Here is a 15,301-nt window from a genome sequence, read left to right on the forward strand (position 1 = left end):
CTTTCTTTCTTTCTTTCTTTCTTTCTTTCTTTCTTTCTTTCTTTCTTCCTATCTACCTGTCTGTCTGTCTATCTATCATCTATCTGTCATATGTCTATCATCTGTCATCTATCTGTCAGTCTGTCTGTCTATCTATCTATCTATCTATCTATCTATCTATCTATCTATCATCTGTCTGATCTATCTATTGCATAACTACCTGTCTACCTACTACCTATCTTGTTTGCCTATCATCATTTGTCTCTCTAATTGCTTCATTTTGGAACAGGCCTCATGACTGCTATGAACATACAAAGGATATTCATAGAGGTCCATTGGCCCAGCATCACTGATCCAAACACCACATAGGTTCGGAAGAAGCGCATAAATTCAATATGCCCCACGGAGACAGCCATTAATAGGAAGGAGACAGCTGGTTGAAAATTTGCAGATACTGAACAGATACAGTCAACAGACAGCAAAGGAGAAGTACTTGCAGTGTATCTTTGCGTGTCTCTGTTGAAAACCAGGTGCTTTTCCTCCAGCACTGAATTTGCCAATGGCAGCCCATTCCCAGCATGTGTTATGTATGCAGAACTCCCCTGTTATACTCCTCAATTTTCTAATAATTGTAACTTTCACCCATTGGAAGGCAAATAAAGTTCCAGGAACTCAATCTTTTCTTTCCTCTGTCTGGCCCACTGTAGTGGGTGTATGTATTTGAAATTTCATTAGGCACAAGGTACCATCGGTGTACCACACAGCCAAGAAGCCCAGGTGTGGTACGACCTTGCAGCGGGCACCTATGAAAGCTGGCATACCTGGTTCGGGACGCACTGGCATGCATCTTCAGGCTCCTGCTTTCCCAGCAGATGTGAGGATATTTCACCAGCACGAGAAGTCACCCATGAAGACGTGGTACTTCCGAAGTCCTCTTGCTCTGGACACTAAAACCCCCAAAGAGAATTTAGAGAATGGTGTCAGTTCTTGCTGCGAGTTCCCATCAAACCAGAGAGTCTGTTGCCTGCCCAACTTCCTTCTTATAAACCAAGCACTATCATCCATGTGTAGAAATTGATCACACTTTCACTCTATCACTAAGCCTCCAGTGCACTTAACCACACGGACGGCACAGAAATGAAATAGAAAAACATTGCTTTAGTGAGAAATTTTAAAGTGTTGTAATATTGTGCAATGATAACAGTACATACTTACAATAAAATTCTTCACAGAAGCAAAGTGTCAATATTATCTGGCAAGCAAAAGTTTAAATGCATGTAGATTTAATTGATAAAATATAGGTACTGGAACAAGCTGTCTAATCTATCTGTCTAGTTATAATGATAAGTAAAGCTGGAAATTATTTCCTTTTACACTCTAAGATGATAATTATTTAATTTTTAAAATAATTTATTTAATTTTATGTGCATTAGTGTGAAGGTGTCAGATCCTTGGAATTGGCATTACACATAGTTGTGAGCTGCCATGTAGGTACTGGGAATTGAACTCCAGTCCTTTGGAAGACCACACAGTGCTCTTAATCTCAGAGCCATCTCACCAGCCCCAAAATACAGCCTATTTTATTCCAGAGTTCTTTAAAGATATGAAATCGGAGGGTTCTGAATCTGGTGAGTTTAGAACATGCTGAACATACTTATAAAGAGACAGGATTTCCCCCTTTTAATTTAGTACAGGACGCTAGACAGACAGCAGCTAAGAGCCGGGGCTGCTTTTTGCAGAGAACCCAAGTTCAATTCGCAGCAGCTACATTTGGGGACTTATCCCCAGATGTTACTCTAGCCTCTGATGCTCTCTTTTCTGCTTTTCTGCAGCTGTAATCAAGAGCACACACACATACACACCACATATACATACTCAACTAAAATAAGTGCTTTAAAGCCTAGAGGAAGAAAATAATTCATGAGTCTAAAGAGAATGTCAACTTTGTATCTTCTCTCACTGACACCTGGTAACACACTGCTCCTCAGGATTAACCCTTTATTTGCAGCGTTAGTGAAGAGGAAGTAACAGGTGGTAGGACTCACTGGTTGCTTTGCATACCACAAATTATATGTGATTGGAAAAACACGTTCAAGCTATGCAAAGAAACGTGTCTCCATGGTTTGCTAATGTGGGGTGAGCCCACAGTAGATATTTTTATCTTTGTATCTGATGTTTATTCTCTTCTTGAATTTTTGAAAATAAAAACTCATGAAATGTTTTTGAATGATAGGTATCACTCTAATCCTAGAGATAACAATAAAACCCATAATAATAAAAAAACACCCACAACTTAGCACCAGATATGCTGTGACCAGATTCTTGCATTTAGCACTAGGAATTCCATGTGCATTGCTTCTAGATTGATTTGATGATCATTAGGTATCTTAATAAATTTTCAACCCAAAAGCCTAAAAATTATATTCAGTTGAAATAAGATTGCTACACAGACAGTCCATTCCTCCCAGATGATTGATTATTTTTTATATATATATTTGCCTTTTACTCTCAGTCATGTGAAATTTTATTATTTCAGAGACTAAAAATCTAACTTATTGGAAAGAAAAGAGCATGCCTAGAGATAGTTTTTAATAAACTTCACCATTGAAATTCCTTGCAAAATATTAACACAAAACCATGTGTTCAAAATTACAATATAAAACTTAAAATTTATAGATATAATGGCATTTTTTTTAGTTTAAAACATCTATATGTTTATTTATGTAAACATTTATTATGGGTGTCAATGGGCGTGGTATATATGTATGTGGTGTGTGTATGTGCGTGCAACTGTGAGCCCCCGCAGAAGGTACAGAGGGTTTTCAGTTGTCCTCCCTTATCATGATCAATCTTTTTATTTGAGGAAGAGTCTCTTCCTGACTCTGGAGCTTGCAGTATTAGAAGAGGGTGGCAGGAGCAAGCCTCAGTTAATGATCCTATCCCTGGCCACCTACTATAGTATCAGGACTATAGGGAGCAAAAGATAACATTCAGCTTGTCATTTAGGTGCTGGGATCTGAATTCAGGTCACTATGGCTGTACCGAAGGCACTCCTAACCACGTAGCCATCTATCTAGCCCCTGTTGAGACTTTTTCAAAATTAAAAAGCAAAGACAGTTGGTTTCAAAAAGCAGAGACAGTTGGCTTTTGTATGATTATCCTATTCATATATTCCTGTTTGTGAAATATGTCAGAGTTCTATTTATTTTAATTACAGAATGGATACTGATGTCATCACCACAAATAATTGTCAACACAAAAAATACTGTGTTTGGTTATTTTTACACAGTTGGGATGAATTCCTAACTCATTTGCAAATATAAAACTAAGTTCCGAATAATCCTTATAAACATTTATCTTTATTAAATTTTAAGGTTAGCACTGTGAAATTAAAAAGAAAAACTATTAATCGTGTGTGAAATCTTGTCAGACTTTAATTACTAAGCTGTTTTATCCAAATCTTCACCTATATATATCTAACCTATTTTTCATAGCAACAGATTAACATAAGGCAATGAATATTGGTCAAGAACATAACATCTAAAAATATAAGACCATCATTGCCTTACTTTTAAATGAAAAAGAAACGGTTATTTTAAGAACACCAATAAAACATAATCATAATTACTTAAATCAAACTTTTGGAGTAAGAAAACCTCCATGATTAAAGGTATAGGCTCAGGAAGCTTGGGTAGCTTTATTCTGTAAATTGGCATTCAAGCTATTTTTTTTAGGTATTTATAGAAAGATATTTGGCAGACTTTTATCCTGCTTGGAATGAGATCTATAAACTGGGTTCAATATGAGCTTTATACAGCCAAATTATGTAAGAAGGCATAATATTTGAAAGACTTTGCATTGTTTAGTGAGATTTTCACTCTACTACTCAAACTGCATGAGAGATATTATGAGAGTTTTTAATTAAAAATTTCATATAGATTTCCTAGTAAGTGTAACCATTGGGGGAGGAAATTTAAGATCCAAAGAAACAAAGCTTTAAATCTTGGACTTTTACTTTTCGTATGTTCTTTAGGGAAGGTGTTTGCTTGTTTGTTTTGTTTTTAGAATTATTCCCTTCTGCAAGCCTTTCTTTTCGTAGTTGAGCAATCAAGAAAGGAAGATTCTGCTATGTGTGGTTTGAAGGAGAAATGGTCCCCGAGAGCTCAGATATGTCAGCACTTGGTCCCCAGTATATGGAGCAGTTTGAGTAAGTGGTGATGGTTTGCCGGTGGAGTATGTCACTGCAGGGATGGCTTTGAGAGCCCATGGACCCGCCCTCTTTGCTGTTCTTTCTCTCTACTTTGTGTTTGAGGCTGAAGATGTGATCTCTCAGCTTCCAGCACCAGCTGCTTGCTGCCAGGCGTGCCCTCCCCCACCACCACTCTGGACTCTTCCTCTGGAACCATAAGCCAAAACCGCTCTCTCCCCCATTGGTCATCACAGCAATAGAAAACAAACTGATACAATGCTTAATTTGACAATCTCCTACTAACAAAGTGCTAGATATAAAAGAATTCGAAAGTAAATCATCGACTACTAATCTGTTCTTAAATCGGTTAAAAACAAGTATAGTTATATTCATAATATGGGCTGACACAGGTGACTATTGCAGGGAGACACAGAAAGCACTGAATTTTTTCTTTCTTGGAATTAAGCACATACAGGAGTATTGTACAGTGAGGTCGGGACTATTTAATATGGGAACCTAATCCACTGGATTGTTATTTCGTTGCTGATGGGGAATCACCTGGGACTTTGAAAAAAAAAAAAAAGATGACGAGATAGGAACTTTGTTCATGTTAATTGGTCTTTTTCCTTAGTATATTGTCTACTTGATCAATAGTTAACAACAAATATGTGCTGGAAGACAACAAACAAATACACAATTCTATGATTTAAAGACTCGTTCTGGTGGTACGTCAAGGGAAAAGTGCGCATTGGAAAGGCAGTTGGCACGAGGGGTTGACAGCTAGGCACAAAGTGAAAGTGGATTTGGCATCGGTGGGGAAAGGAAGAAGGGAATGAAATGAGTCACAAAGCAAAGATGAACCGGACAGACACAGACAGGTTGACTAATCTTAAGGTGTGGGGACAACTATGGGGGAAAGATCTGATTTGAGTGTGGGCAGCACCTCCGGTCAGCCGGGTCCTCACATGGAACAAGGGCACCAGGCCCAGGGGGGAGGTGTACAATAAGTCCCGTTCTAGTTACACTGACTCCGAAGTGAGGACAAATCATAATCAAATTTCAGTGTGCAAACCCTGGGGTTGAAGTTTGGGCAGACTCAGCTGAGATGCTTCACAGTGTCCTACCCATAGAATCTACAGGTAATGAAAGCATTAGTTAAATGATAATGCATTTGTTCGTGTTTCACATGGTAAGAAAATTAACCTACCTTAGTAGCTGACACGTCACAACACGATTCTTCAGCTAAGAAGTTTGTGTTACAGTAGATTACAAGTTGGTGAAGTTCAATCTGTTAAAAATAAGGAGTGGTGCCCATCATTGGTTTTGAGAATCAAATTTGGGCATTATTAACTATAGTAATTTCAATAGAAAGGAAAGGAAAGTTAATATAAATGACTGGTACATATTTCTAAGGTTTAATTTAGAATTTGTTACTTTAGGGATCCCTTGGGAAACAGTCAACTGCAAAGGAAGACCATAGACAGGGGTAAATGAAAACAGCTGCAGAGCTTAGCTGTCTCAAGCAATAAAAATGAAATCCTGAATTAAAGAGGCATTAAAAACAAATCTTTAACTGGAGATATATTGCTATGTGCTCCGATGTAATTCTGTTCCAAATGATACTTAAAACTGAAACTTTTCAGGAAGATGGTCAAAGGTATAAACATGCAAGGGAAAGGGCTTTCTCTTTAAGTCTAAATGTCCTATTTGAGGTATGAAGTAAGCATGCCATTCACAATAAAGAAATAAAAAGATAATCTGCTTTTGCCTATATTTAATGAGATCTGCATAAAGCCTGTAGACTTCATATTAGTATGGTCCTGAGCAAGACTCAAAAGCTGAACCCAGTAGCACCTGCCTGAAATACTAGCATTGGTGACTTTGAAACAAGAAGAGTGTGAACTTGAGAGTGAATCGGGTGTATGTGTTGTTCCTGGCCAGTCTGGACTACCCAGAGCAATCCTGTCTCAATAGCACAAAATAAAGATTCAAAATCTTTTTACAAAAGTTCTTCTAATTGCGGAAAATTCTTTTTTTTTCTTTTTTTTTTTTTTTTTTTTTTTGCATTTAGACAGTAGATGAAAAGTACTTCATTGAAAAGATAAACATACCTTTAATGGAAAGATCAAAACAATTATGTAGAAAATGCTAAACAGTACTTATTAATGATAAAACATCTATATGATAAATGCTTACATCATCTTCTTCAACTTGCAGTTTGCTGAAATATTACGTAATACTGTATAGCAGCAGGCATTGACCAGAGCCTTGAAATTAGCCTATGGTTGTAAAATTAGAGCTATAACTAACAAATGAGTACATGTTAGACTTGGTGTATAGCATGCATGAGATGTGTCCTCTTCTCACTTCCTTCCCTCCTTTATTTAGACCCCTGCTCTATGGTTCCTTACTGTCAGTGTAGCAGATCTTGGTTATGCATTACTTTGAAGTTAGTAAATATGTACCCTGTATAGAAAAACTAAATTATGCTGTGGTAAGATTCCACTTGTGGTCATAGAAAGCAGACATCTGGCTAGCTGTGGATCTCCAACTTGCCCCCACCCTACACAAACAACCAAATCCAGGAGATATGCTCTGATAGTCACCATACCGAGGCGAACAACATAGATTTGGGTCACAGAAAGCATCAGATGTTCCAGAAAAGTTACAGATTCATCAGCGTTAGGTTTATGGGTGACACAAAAACCTGAAGAAGATTTGGTGGTTTGTATTTAGCAGCACTTTATAAGGCTATTGAGATGAATTTTCATTTGAAAAGTTTAAGTACGGTACTCAGTCTAGTGAAATATTGGTGATGGGATACAAATTATGCAAAACAGAGTGGAGATTATAATTAGCCAATGTTGCTTATAATCGAAGTTTATTCTACTCACTGTTATCAAAATAATGGGTAGATGGGGGCTGGCAGGATGGCTCAGTGGCAAGAGCATGTGCTCTCCAGTTGTGCTCTCCTGAGTATGAACTCCAAGTGCCCATGTGAAAATATTTGATATGGCTGTGTGTGTCTTCATTAACCCTACTGCTGGAGGTTCAGACAGGTGGTTCTGAGCGCTCATTGGAAAGCAAGCCTCCTGAGCTTCTGGATGGCCGAGAGATCTTGCCTCAAGGGCAGAGAATGACAGAGAAAGCATCCCAGACCCCAGTACCCTGCTCTGCCCTCACAGGTACCTGCACAGTATACCAATCTGCATTCTCACATGCATGTGCTACACATGAATACACCACATGCAAACATACCACGCTAACGTACCATGAGTTAGAATCCTAACATGCTCAGCACTGCGTGTGCTATTTTACTTAACTAAGGATAGATTATCAGTTTTGTAGTGTTACAGTGTAATACTGCATACTTATATTTGTGTTCATACATGAATGCAGTTCTCATCAAAGAAGCCCCCTTTTTGCGGTAGATAATGGTTCACAAGAGAATCATGACAGGACGAAATACAGAAAATAAGTGACTGTGGAGTGCTCATCCCGAAATGCGACATCTAAACAAAACTTTTCCGAGGGCTCAGAGATGATCGTGAAAGACGTGGCAGAAAGAGCATAAGATCCAGAGGTTGAGGAGGAGTGCTTTGGCATGTTTTCCAACCACGACTGCACACAGGGACTCTGCCTGGCTGCACAAACTCTGCACAAGAAGGAGCCAGTCAAAACTCCAGCCTGGGTGGAGGAGGAGCTCATGAGGCTCCACCCTTAGGTGAGGAGCTATTGGCAAATGATGGTACTACAGGAGGGACAGCAGTTTTCTTCAGGGACCTGGCTCCTGAAAGGCCCCCCGTGCTTCAGTAGACGGCTTTATACCCATGTATACACACCGTGTACATGCTGGTGGCACCGGATAGATACAGTGGGTTAAGGTGGGAAGAGGGCAGTGGTTCAAACCCCACACTAGGACAGCAGGCAACTTCACCAAATCTATTTTGTAACTGAAGATACTAACAAATTGTTGGATCCAAGCTGGGATTCTCACTCAAGCCAGCAAGCTCTCCCTCTGGCCCTGGTAGGTTGCTCTGACCCAGGACCCCAAGTCCTGCTTTCTAATCTGCTCACACACTGTCTCTAAGAGAAAAGTGCTTTAAAATCGTGTTCTTGAATATGTAGCTGAATCTATATACTCTTTTTTTTTTTCTTCCAAACAGATCTTTAGGAATGACAGTTCCCTTCCCAATGCATACTTGCACAAGGCTTTATTCCTGGAATGCAATTTCACTGTCAGAACTTTGTGTTCACAGCTTGGGAATTTATTGTTGCTAATCTGCATACAGATTATTGAAGACTCTTTCACCATTCTACCAAGAAGAAAATATTTTGGTATTAAATTTCGATATATCTCACTCTTAAAAAAATTACTAGCCTAATTTGCAAGGAAATCAATAGTAAATTTATATCATCTTTAACTTCAAAACGTAATCTTTAAAGGACTTTTTCATCTAAAAGAGTTTTTTTCTGGCCAAGCCTTCTCATCCAAACAACCCACTGATAGATTTAATGCATTTCATCCAAAGGAACTTTAAAACGACATCATGAGTTGTGGGAAGTGCAATGGAATTGCTATAGGGAGCTTGTCTGATTTGCCTATTGTTCTTGAATGAAAACATCAGATAGTCTGGACCCATTTAAAGTTCATTTTTTTTTTCTAATTCTTTTATTCAAAAAATAAAGGTTTGGCCAAACTTATACATCTTATGTTTTATTTTCAATTTTTCACTAAGAGTTACTCTTAATAATATTACTTTTTTTAAAGGCATGATTCAATTATTTTAAATTTGCTGACTGGAAAATGCGGGTGAAAATAGAACATAATTATATGTGAAAATAGAGTTAGGACTATATATTCTTTATATATCTAATGGCAAAATAAGCATTGATGAGAGGGAGGTCTTTTGTGTGTGTGTGTGACAATAAAGGAAGAAGTAGCTTTTTTCCTTGCTTGCTTGCTTCTTTCCTTTCTTCCCTTCCTCCCTTCCTCCCTCTCTCCCTTCCCTTCACTGCTCTTTTCCTTCCTTCCTTCCTTCCTTCCTTCCTTCCTTCCTTCCTTCCTTTCTTCCTTTTTTCCTTCCTTCCTGCCATCCTTCCTGCCTTCCTTCTTCCTTGCGTGTCTGCCTCTGGGTCTTATGTAGCCCACCTGGCCTTAAACTGGGTTGGGGGTACACATCACTACAAACTACCAGGCCTGGTTTATGTGTGCAGGTGATCACATCCATGTGTCACGCAGGTCATGCAAGAACTCTGTCTATGGAGTGAAATCTGCAGTCCCGGGAAGCCAGTGTTAACAACATATTTTGCTTTTTCTTAGGAATGCCGGAAGACCCCCGTTGACATCAGTGATGTGACTTACGTCCACAGGCTTGCCGTCAGAAGCCCGTGCTGCAATGACCGTTCTTCCACGGAAATCCACAGAGTCCTTTTCTTCTGTGTGCCGACTGGCAATTAAGTTGCAATCCATATAAAGAGATAGGACTTGGGACTGCACAGCAATGCCAAGTTTATGCCATTGACGATCAAAGAGAGGGCGGAGTTCTCGATTCTTAAAAACGTAGTTCAACAGATCTCCCTCAGCACCTCGGAACATAAATTCTATCACCTTCTTTGTGCCATCGATCACTATAGAAATCTAAAGAAAAAAGATAAGACAAATGCACAGAATGTCTTTGTCTGGCTTGAAAACTCGACTTCAAAATTAGTAAAGTACTCAAATGAAGGCTGCATGTGTACAATGCCATAACTGAAGAACTGGCTAAACATGTGAGACGGTACCTGTGCCTTGCTATATTGGTGGATTAAAAAGAGCAGGTACCTTGTTGCAAATATGTTAGCATGAAGCATCCTGGGTAGTCAGCTTCTTTACCAAAGAACCTCTCATCCAGAAGATTTGGACATCACGGATCTTTTATCAGGGCTACTTACAATGCTTACATTTCTCTACTGATGATTCCTCTAAACAACATAACATTTGGTTGATACGTCTGTTTCCGGATTTGGGTACACAGAACAGAGATCCACCCCACCTAATCAAATGAACTGTTATCTTACCTGTGGCATATTCTCCTGGTTTAAAATCTGCCATAAAAACCACCGTTCCTTCTTGGTGCTTCTTCGAACCCGAAACGCGACTGCTACAGAGTACTCCTCAGGAAGGCCTTTGGGAAATATCTTACTATGGGAAGAAAACAAATAACTATTGAGGGAAGGCTGAAGGTGGCCAGGGAAGAAATTCAAAATGAAGCTCTGGGGAATACAATTGCTCAGCCATAGCTATTCTCAATGAGTTTATAACTTATTACTCATTTTTTTTCCAGTTGTTAGAAATATGGAAGCAGCCATGTCAGCATTAATATGTAGTTTTTATTCTCATTCCCTCCCTTCTTGTAGCCGTCTGATGTGGTGTTGTCAAAGACTGGGATATGTGAACAAGTGGGCAAGGCTATAGTATTATGTTGCTTTCTTATTTAGAGGGGTGTTCTAACACAGAAGAGCCTCAGAATCCACCGCATTCAGACCAGCAGCAGTGCTTTACCAAAAATGAAAGTGGGCTTTCTTGATAGGTATTAGGAGAGAAAAGTAGTTGCTAAGGACAAATAGGACGCTAATGTCTAACACCCTCACCCCATTTGTCCTTAGCAACTACAGCCAGCAGTGCCTACACGGGGTAGATAATAAATGTAAGCAAATCAATAAATCAACTGAGCTTGGCAGTTTTCAGATCTAAAACACGGCCCCCAATCTTGCCTTTCCCCATTTTGATATAGCTGTACATATCAAAATATATCCACTTCCTCATATCTCTTTTATACTTCTCTATGAAGAACAAGGCAGTGAGATAATAATGGTGACGCTGGTCCTTGTGTAGGAGACACACGTGAGGACTGTGGACAACCGAGCCCAGTCCATCTTTAGGGACAGCTGTTATTTAGTACCAGCCAGCTGGTACCATACGGGATCATAGACTCAGTGTTGCCGGTTCATCTAATTTTTCCAAAGAAGCCAAGAGTCTACAGTTCAACCTAAAAAGTTTACTTTAAAATTTTGGCAGTTCCTCACACTTTTCATAAATACGGCTCAGACCAATAACAGAGAAGCTGAACAATGCCAGGGCGGTGAGCAGCAGTTAGTAAACTCAGAACTACACAAACGTCAGCTGGTTTCTCATGCGGTGTACAACACCGTAAAACTTTAAAAGATAACAAAAGGAAGGCCCATAGCCAGCCGATGCTGCTCCTTTAAGTCAGTTGAAAGTAGAGAACTGTTCTGAAAATGTAAAGAAGTGACATAAATTGCTTCAAAATAAGGAAATGTTAAGATGGCTAAAATCAGTACAACATAATATGAATGGAAAAACCTAATATGGAAAACAAAATTAGTTTAAAATTCTTATTAACAGCCAAAGCAAGACGATAGCTGTTGGAGATTATCACATGATCAGTTGGAAGGACCATAGCCATGAGGACACACTGAGAGCTGTCTCAAAATACCTTGCCTTTATCAGAACAAAACTACAGCCTACAGACTGGGAAAGGATCTTCACCAACCGTACATCTGACGGAGGCCTAATATCCAGAATATATAAAGAACTCAAGAAGTTAAAAAGCAACAAATCAAGTAATCCAATTAAAAAATGGGGTACAGAGCTAAACATAGAATTATCTATAGAGGAATATCGAATGACAAAGAAACACTTTAATGTCCTTAGCCATCAGAGAGATGCAAATCAAAACAACCCTGAGATTTCACCTTACACCCATCAGAATGGCTAAGATCAAAAACTCAAGTGACAACACATGCTTGAGAGGATGTAGAGAAAAGGGAACCCTCCTCCACTGCTGGTGGGAATGTAAACTTGTACAACTACTTTGGAAATCAATTTGATGCTTTCTCAGAAAATTAGGAATAGTGCTACCCCAAGATCTAGCTACACCACTCCCAGACATACATCCAAAATATGATTAAGTATACAACAGGACATTTGTTCAACCATGTTCATAGCAATTTTACTCATAATAGCCAGAATCTGAAAACAACCCAGATATCCCTCAACTGAGGAATGGATACAGAAATTGTGGTACATTTACACAATGGAATACTACTCAGCAATAAAAAAACAAGGAAACCGTGAAATTTGCAGGCAAATGGTGGGATCTAGAAAAGATCATCCTGAGTGCGATATCACAGAAGCAGAAAGACACACCTGGGCATAGCAGTCTTTTCTGAGACTGATACTCCAACCAAGGACCATGCATGGATATAACCTAGAACCCCTGCACAGATGTAGCCCATGGCAGCTCAGTGTCCAAGTGGGTTTCCTAGTAAGGGGAATAGGGACTGTCTCTGACATGAGCTCGGTGGCTGGCTCTTTGATCACCTCACCCTGATGGGGGAACAGCCCTACCAGGTCACAGAGGAAGACAATGCAGCCAGTCCTGAGGAGACCTGATAAGCTAGGGTCAAATGGAAGGGGAGGAGGACCTTCCCTATCAGTAGACTTGGAGAGGGGCATGGGAGGAGATGAGGGAGGGTGGGTGGGATTGAGATGAAATGAGGGAGGGGGCTATAGCTCAAATACAAAGTGAATAAACTGTAATTAATATAAAAATTAAAATTAAAAAACATATTCCTAAATTTAAGTTTTTAATTAATTAATTATTTAAAAAATATCTTGCCTCTGATTTGCAGATCCTAGATCAATGCCAACTCTATATCTCAAGGCATTGGTGATACTTTACACTTCTGGGACTCCTACTTCCTATCTTCACCAAGACACAGGGGCTTAATAAAATTGTTCCTTGACTCAGGTCTCACCTCTTCATTGGTGACACCTCCATCTTTACTTCCATTCACTAAAGCCACATTTAAAAATACTGTGGATTCTATGAGCCAGATGTTGGCTCCCCTTCTGAGCTCGTGGTTATGTTCAAGGAGAACATGGTCTGGATCTCATAGTCTTCTGCCAGCTTTGCTTTCATAACAAACACCAAGAGGATGGGGAAGGTGGGAGGGGCTTGGTGAGGGTAGGAAGAGCTTGCCTTTATTGCTTCTGTGCTCTGGATGTCTGTTTGTCTCTTTTTCTCTAGATAGTTATTAAAGTTCATTCCAATCAAGATCTCAAAGTCTGGCTATATTTCCTATGCTTTTCTCATTATTCCTAGCATAGCAGTGCTAAATATGATCAGATAAGCATTGAGTTATCTGTAGCAAAATTTTTGAAAAAAAAATTGTGTTTTCTATTAATGAATCTTACTTAGCATGTTTGACTGATGGGTTAACTGTATGGTATTTAGCATGGACATGTTTTTACATCGGAACTCTTTTGCTGCTTTCCACTCTGAGTCTACTATGATTGGGAAACATACTTAATATATATATGAAACAGTTGAATTTTCAAAACGTATTTTACAGCCTGTTCGGGACAGGGCCCCATGCCCAGTTGAGAAGCACATGTATTTTCCTACTTCAGGAATGAATATACCAAGTTATCTCGTAGGCTTCAAGTTTTCTATTCCTTGAGAATTCTCTATCTAATGGCCCTTTAGTCTTTATACGTGATACTGAAGTTTTCCACAAATTTTATTGAATTATATGTTTCTCTGTTCAACTTTGTTAGTGTTTGTGGATTTTAGAGTTTTGTTGTTGAATGCATATATAATGATTATTGCTATCTCCTTTAGATGTATTAAGATTATGAAAATGATAAATTGTAAAAATATTCATTCTGACATTTGTATAGCTGTTAAAGCAATATTTTAATTTAGGTTGAGTGGCATACTGTTTTTTTACTTTTAATGAATTCTTTTACTAAAATTTTAACAATAAAGTATATCTGTTTTTGATAGGAGATAGACGTATTATGTTTTTAAACCCATTTGATAATTATTTGCATTTATAAATATTTACAGTTAATATAATTATCACTAAGATAGGATTTATACTTATCACTTGCTGTTTGTTTTCCACTTATTTTGTGTTTTCTTTAATTCTTCCATTACTTGTGTTAAATATTTATACTACAGTGTCATTTACTCCTCTTAAAAAAATATATTGATTGTGTTACTTTCTTTCTGACTGCTCTAAGTATTACACCTAACATTATAGATTTACAACACTGATTTAGATTAATGGCAATTTAATTTCAATTATGTATGTATATATGTGTGTACTTTGCTCCTATATAACCATTTCTTCTTCCTTGTATTGTGTTTTCTTCATACAGAATGCTCCTTTTTATACCTATCAACATTGATTTATAATTATTGATAGACGTTCATACATATGTAGTTACACCTATGGATTTTAAACATAAAAAGAAAATATAAGAGATTAAAAATTAAAAGAGCAAGACAGATAGCTCAGGAAATTATTTGTTTGGAACATACACAAGGGGATATGAGTTCAATCCCAATACCCACATTAAAGCCAAGGAAAATGTCTTGAATTTGTAATACTGGTGCTGGGGGGGGGGGAGGGCAAGAAAGAGAGGGTCCCTGGGACTCAGCTATAACATCCCAGGGGTCTGCTCAGAGGGTCCTGGATAAATACATAGTGTCTATTATATTCACCACAGTTTATTATCAGACGGAATTTATTATATTTGCCACAAAGTCAATCAGCATTTCAACATGCCATCTGATAACTTTCTGTTAAAGAAATAAGTGATCGAGTAACGAAATAGGGAAAGGCGTGCTTAATTTCAGCATGAAACTTTAATACTTCATAATGAACGTTCAGCATGATTCTTTTCAGTAATTTACAATCTAATTTTAAGGTTTAAAATGTTTTTGTATCTTGAAGTTTCTCTTGTGACAAAACTGGCTAGACAGCATAATTAATCTGTAGTAATTACACACTCAAAATATGAAGGAATGTCTCTAGTGTGCATTCCTAGTGCCTGAAGATCTCTATAATTATCATATTTCCCTTTCACAAGTTTATATTCAGTTTTCAAGAACAAAAACAAATGTTTGATTTTTTTGCTTGCAAAGAATGTAAGTTTTACAGAAAAAAAATTCTGTATTTTAAAAATAAAATGCTAAAAACAATCAATATCTTCTCCTACCAACTTGGCTTCTTGCTTATGGGACACAGACACAAACACTTGATGTGACACAGAATAAT

At 38.2% G+C, this 15,301-nt stretch overlaps 1 protein-coding gene across 1 annotated transcript in view; it reads right to left on the minus strand.

Annotated features, from left to right (window-relative positions):
• Col19a1 (collagen type XIX alpha 1 chain) overlaps nucleotides 1–15,301 on the minus strand; it is a 305,509-nt gene that overhangs the window by 257,453 nt on the left and 32,755 nt on the right. Inside the window, 4 exon segments of the mRNA XM_055608122.1 lie at nucleotides 801–926; nucleotides 5,376–5,456; nucleotides 9,534–9,809; nucleotides 10,229–10,352. Coding sequence (XP_055464097.1) covers nucleotides 801–926; nucleotides 5,376–5,456; nucleotides 9,534–9,809; nucleotides 10,229–10,352 — 607 coding nt within the window.

The sequence above is a fragment of the Psammomys obesus genome, unplaced genomic scaffold, assembly GCF_907164565.1.
Source record: "Psammomys obesus unplaced genomic scaffold, mPsaObe1.curated_primary_1811, whole genome shotgun sequence".
NCBI lineage: Eukaryota > Metazoa > Chordata > Mammalia > Rodentia > Muridae > Psammomys > Psammomys obesus.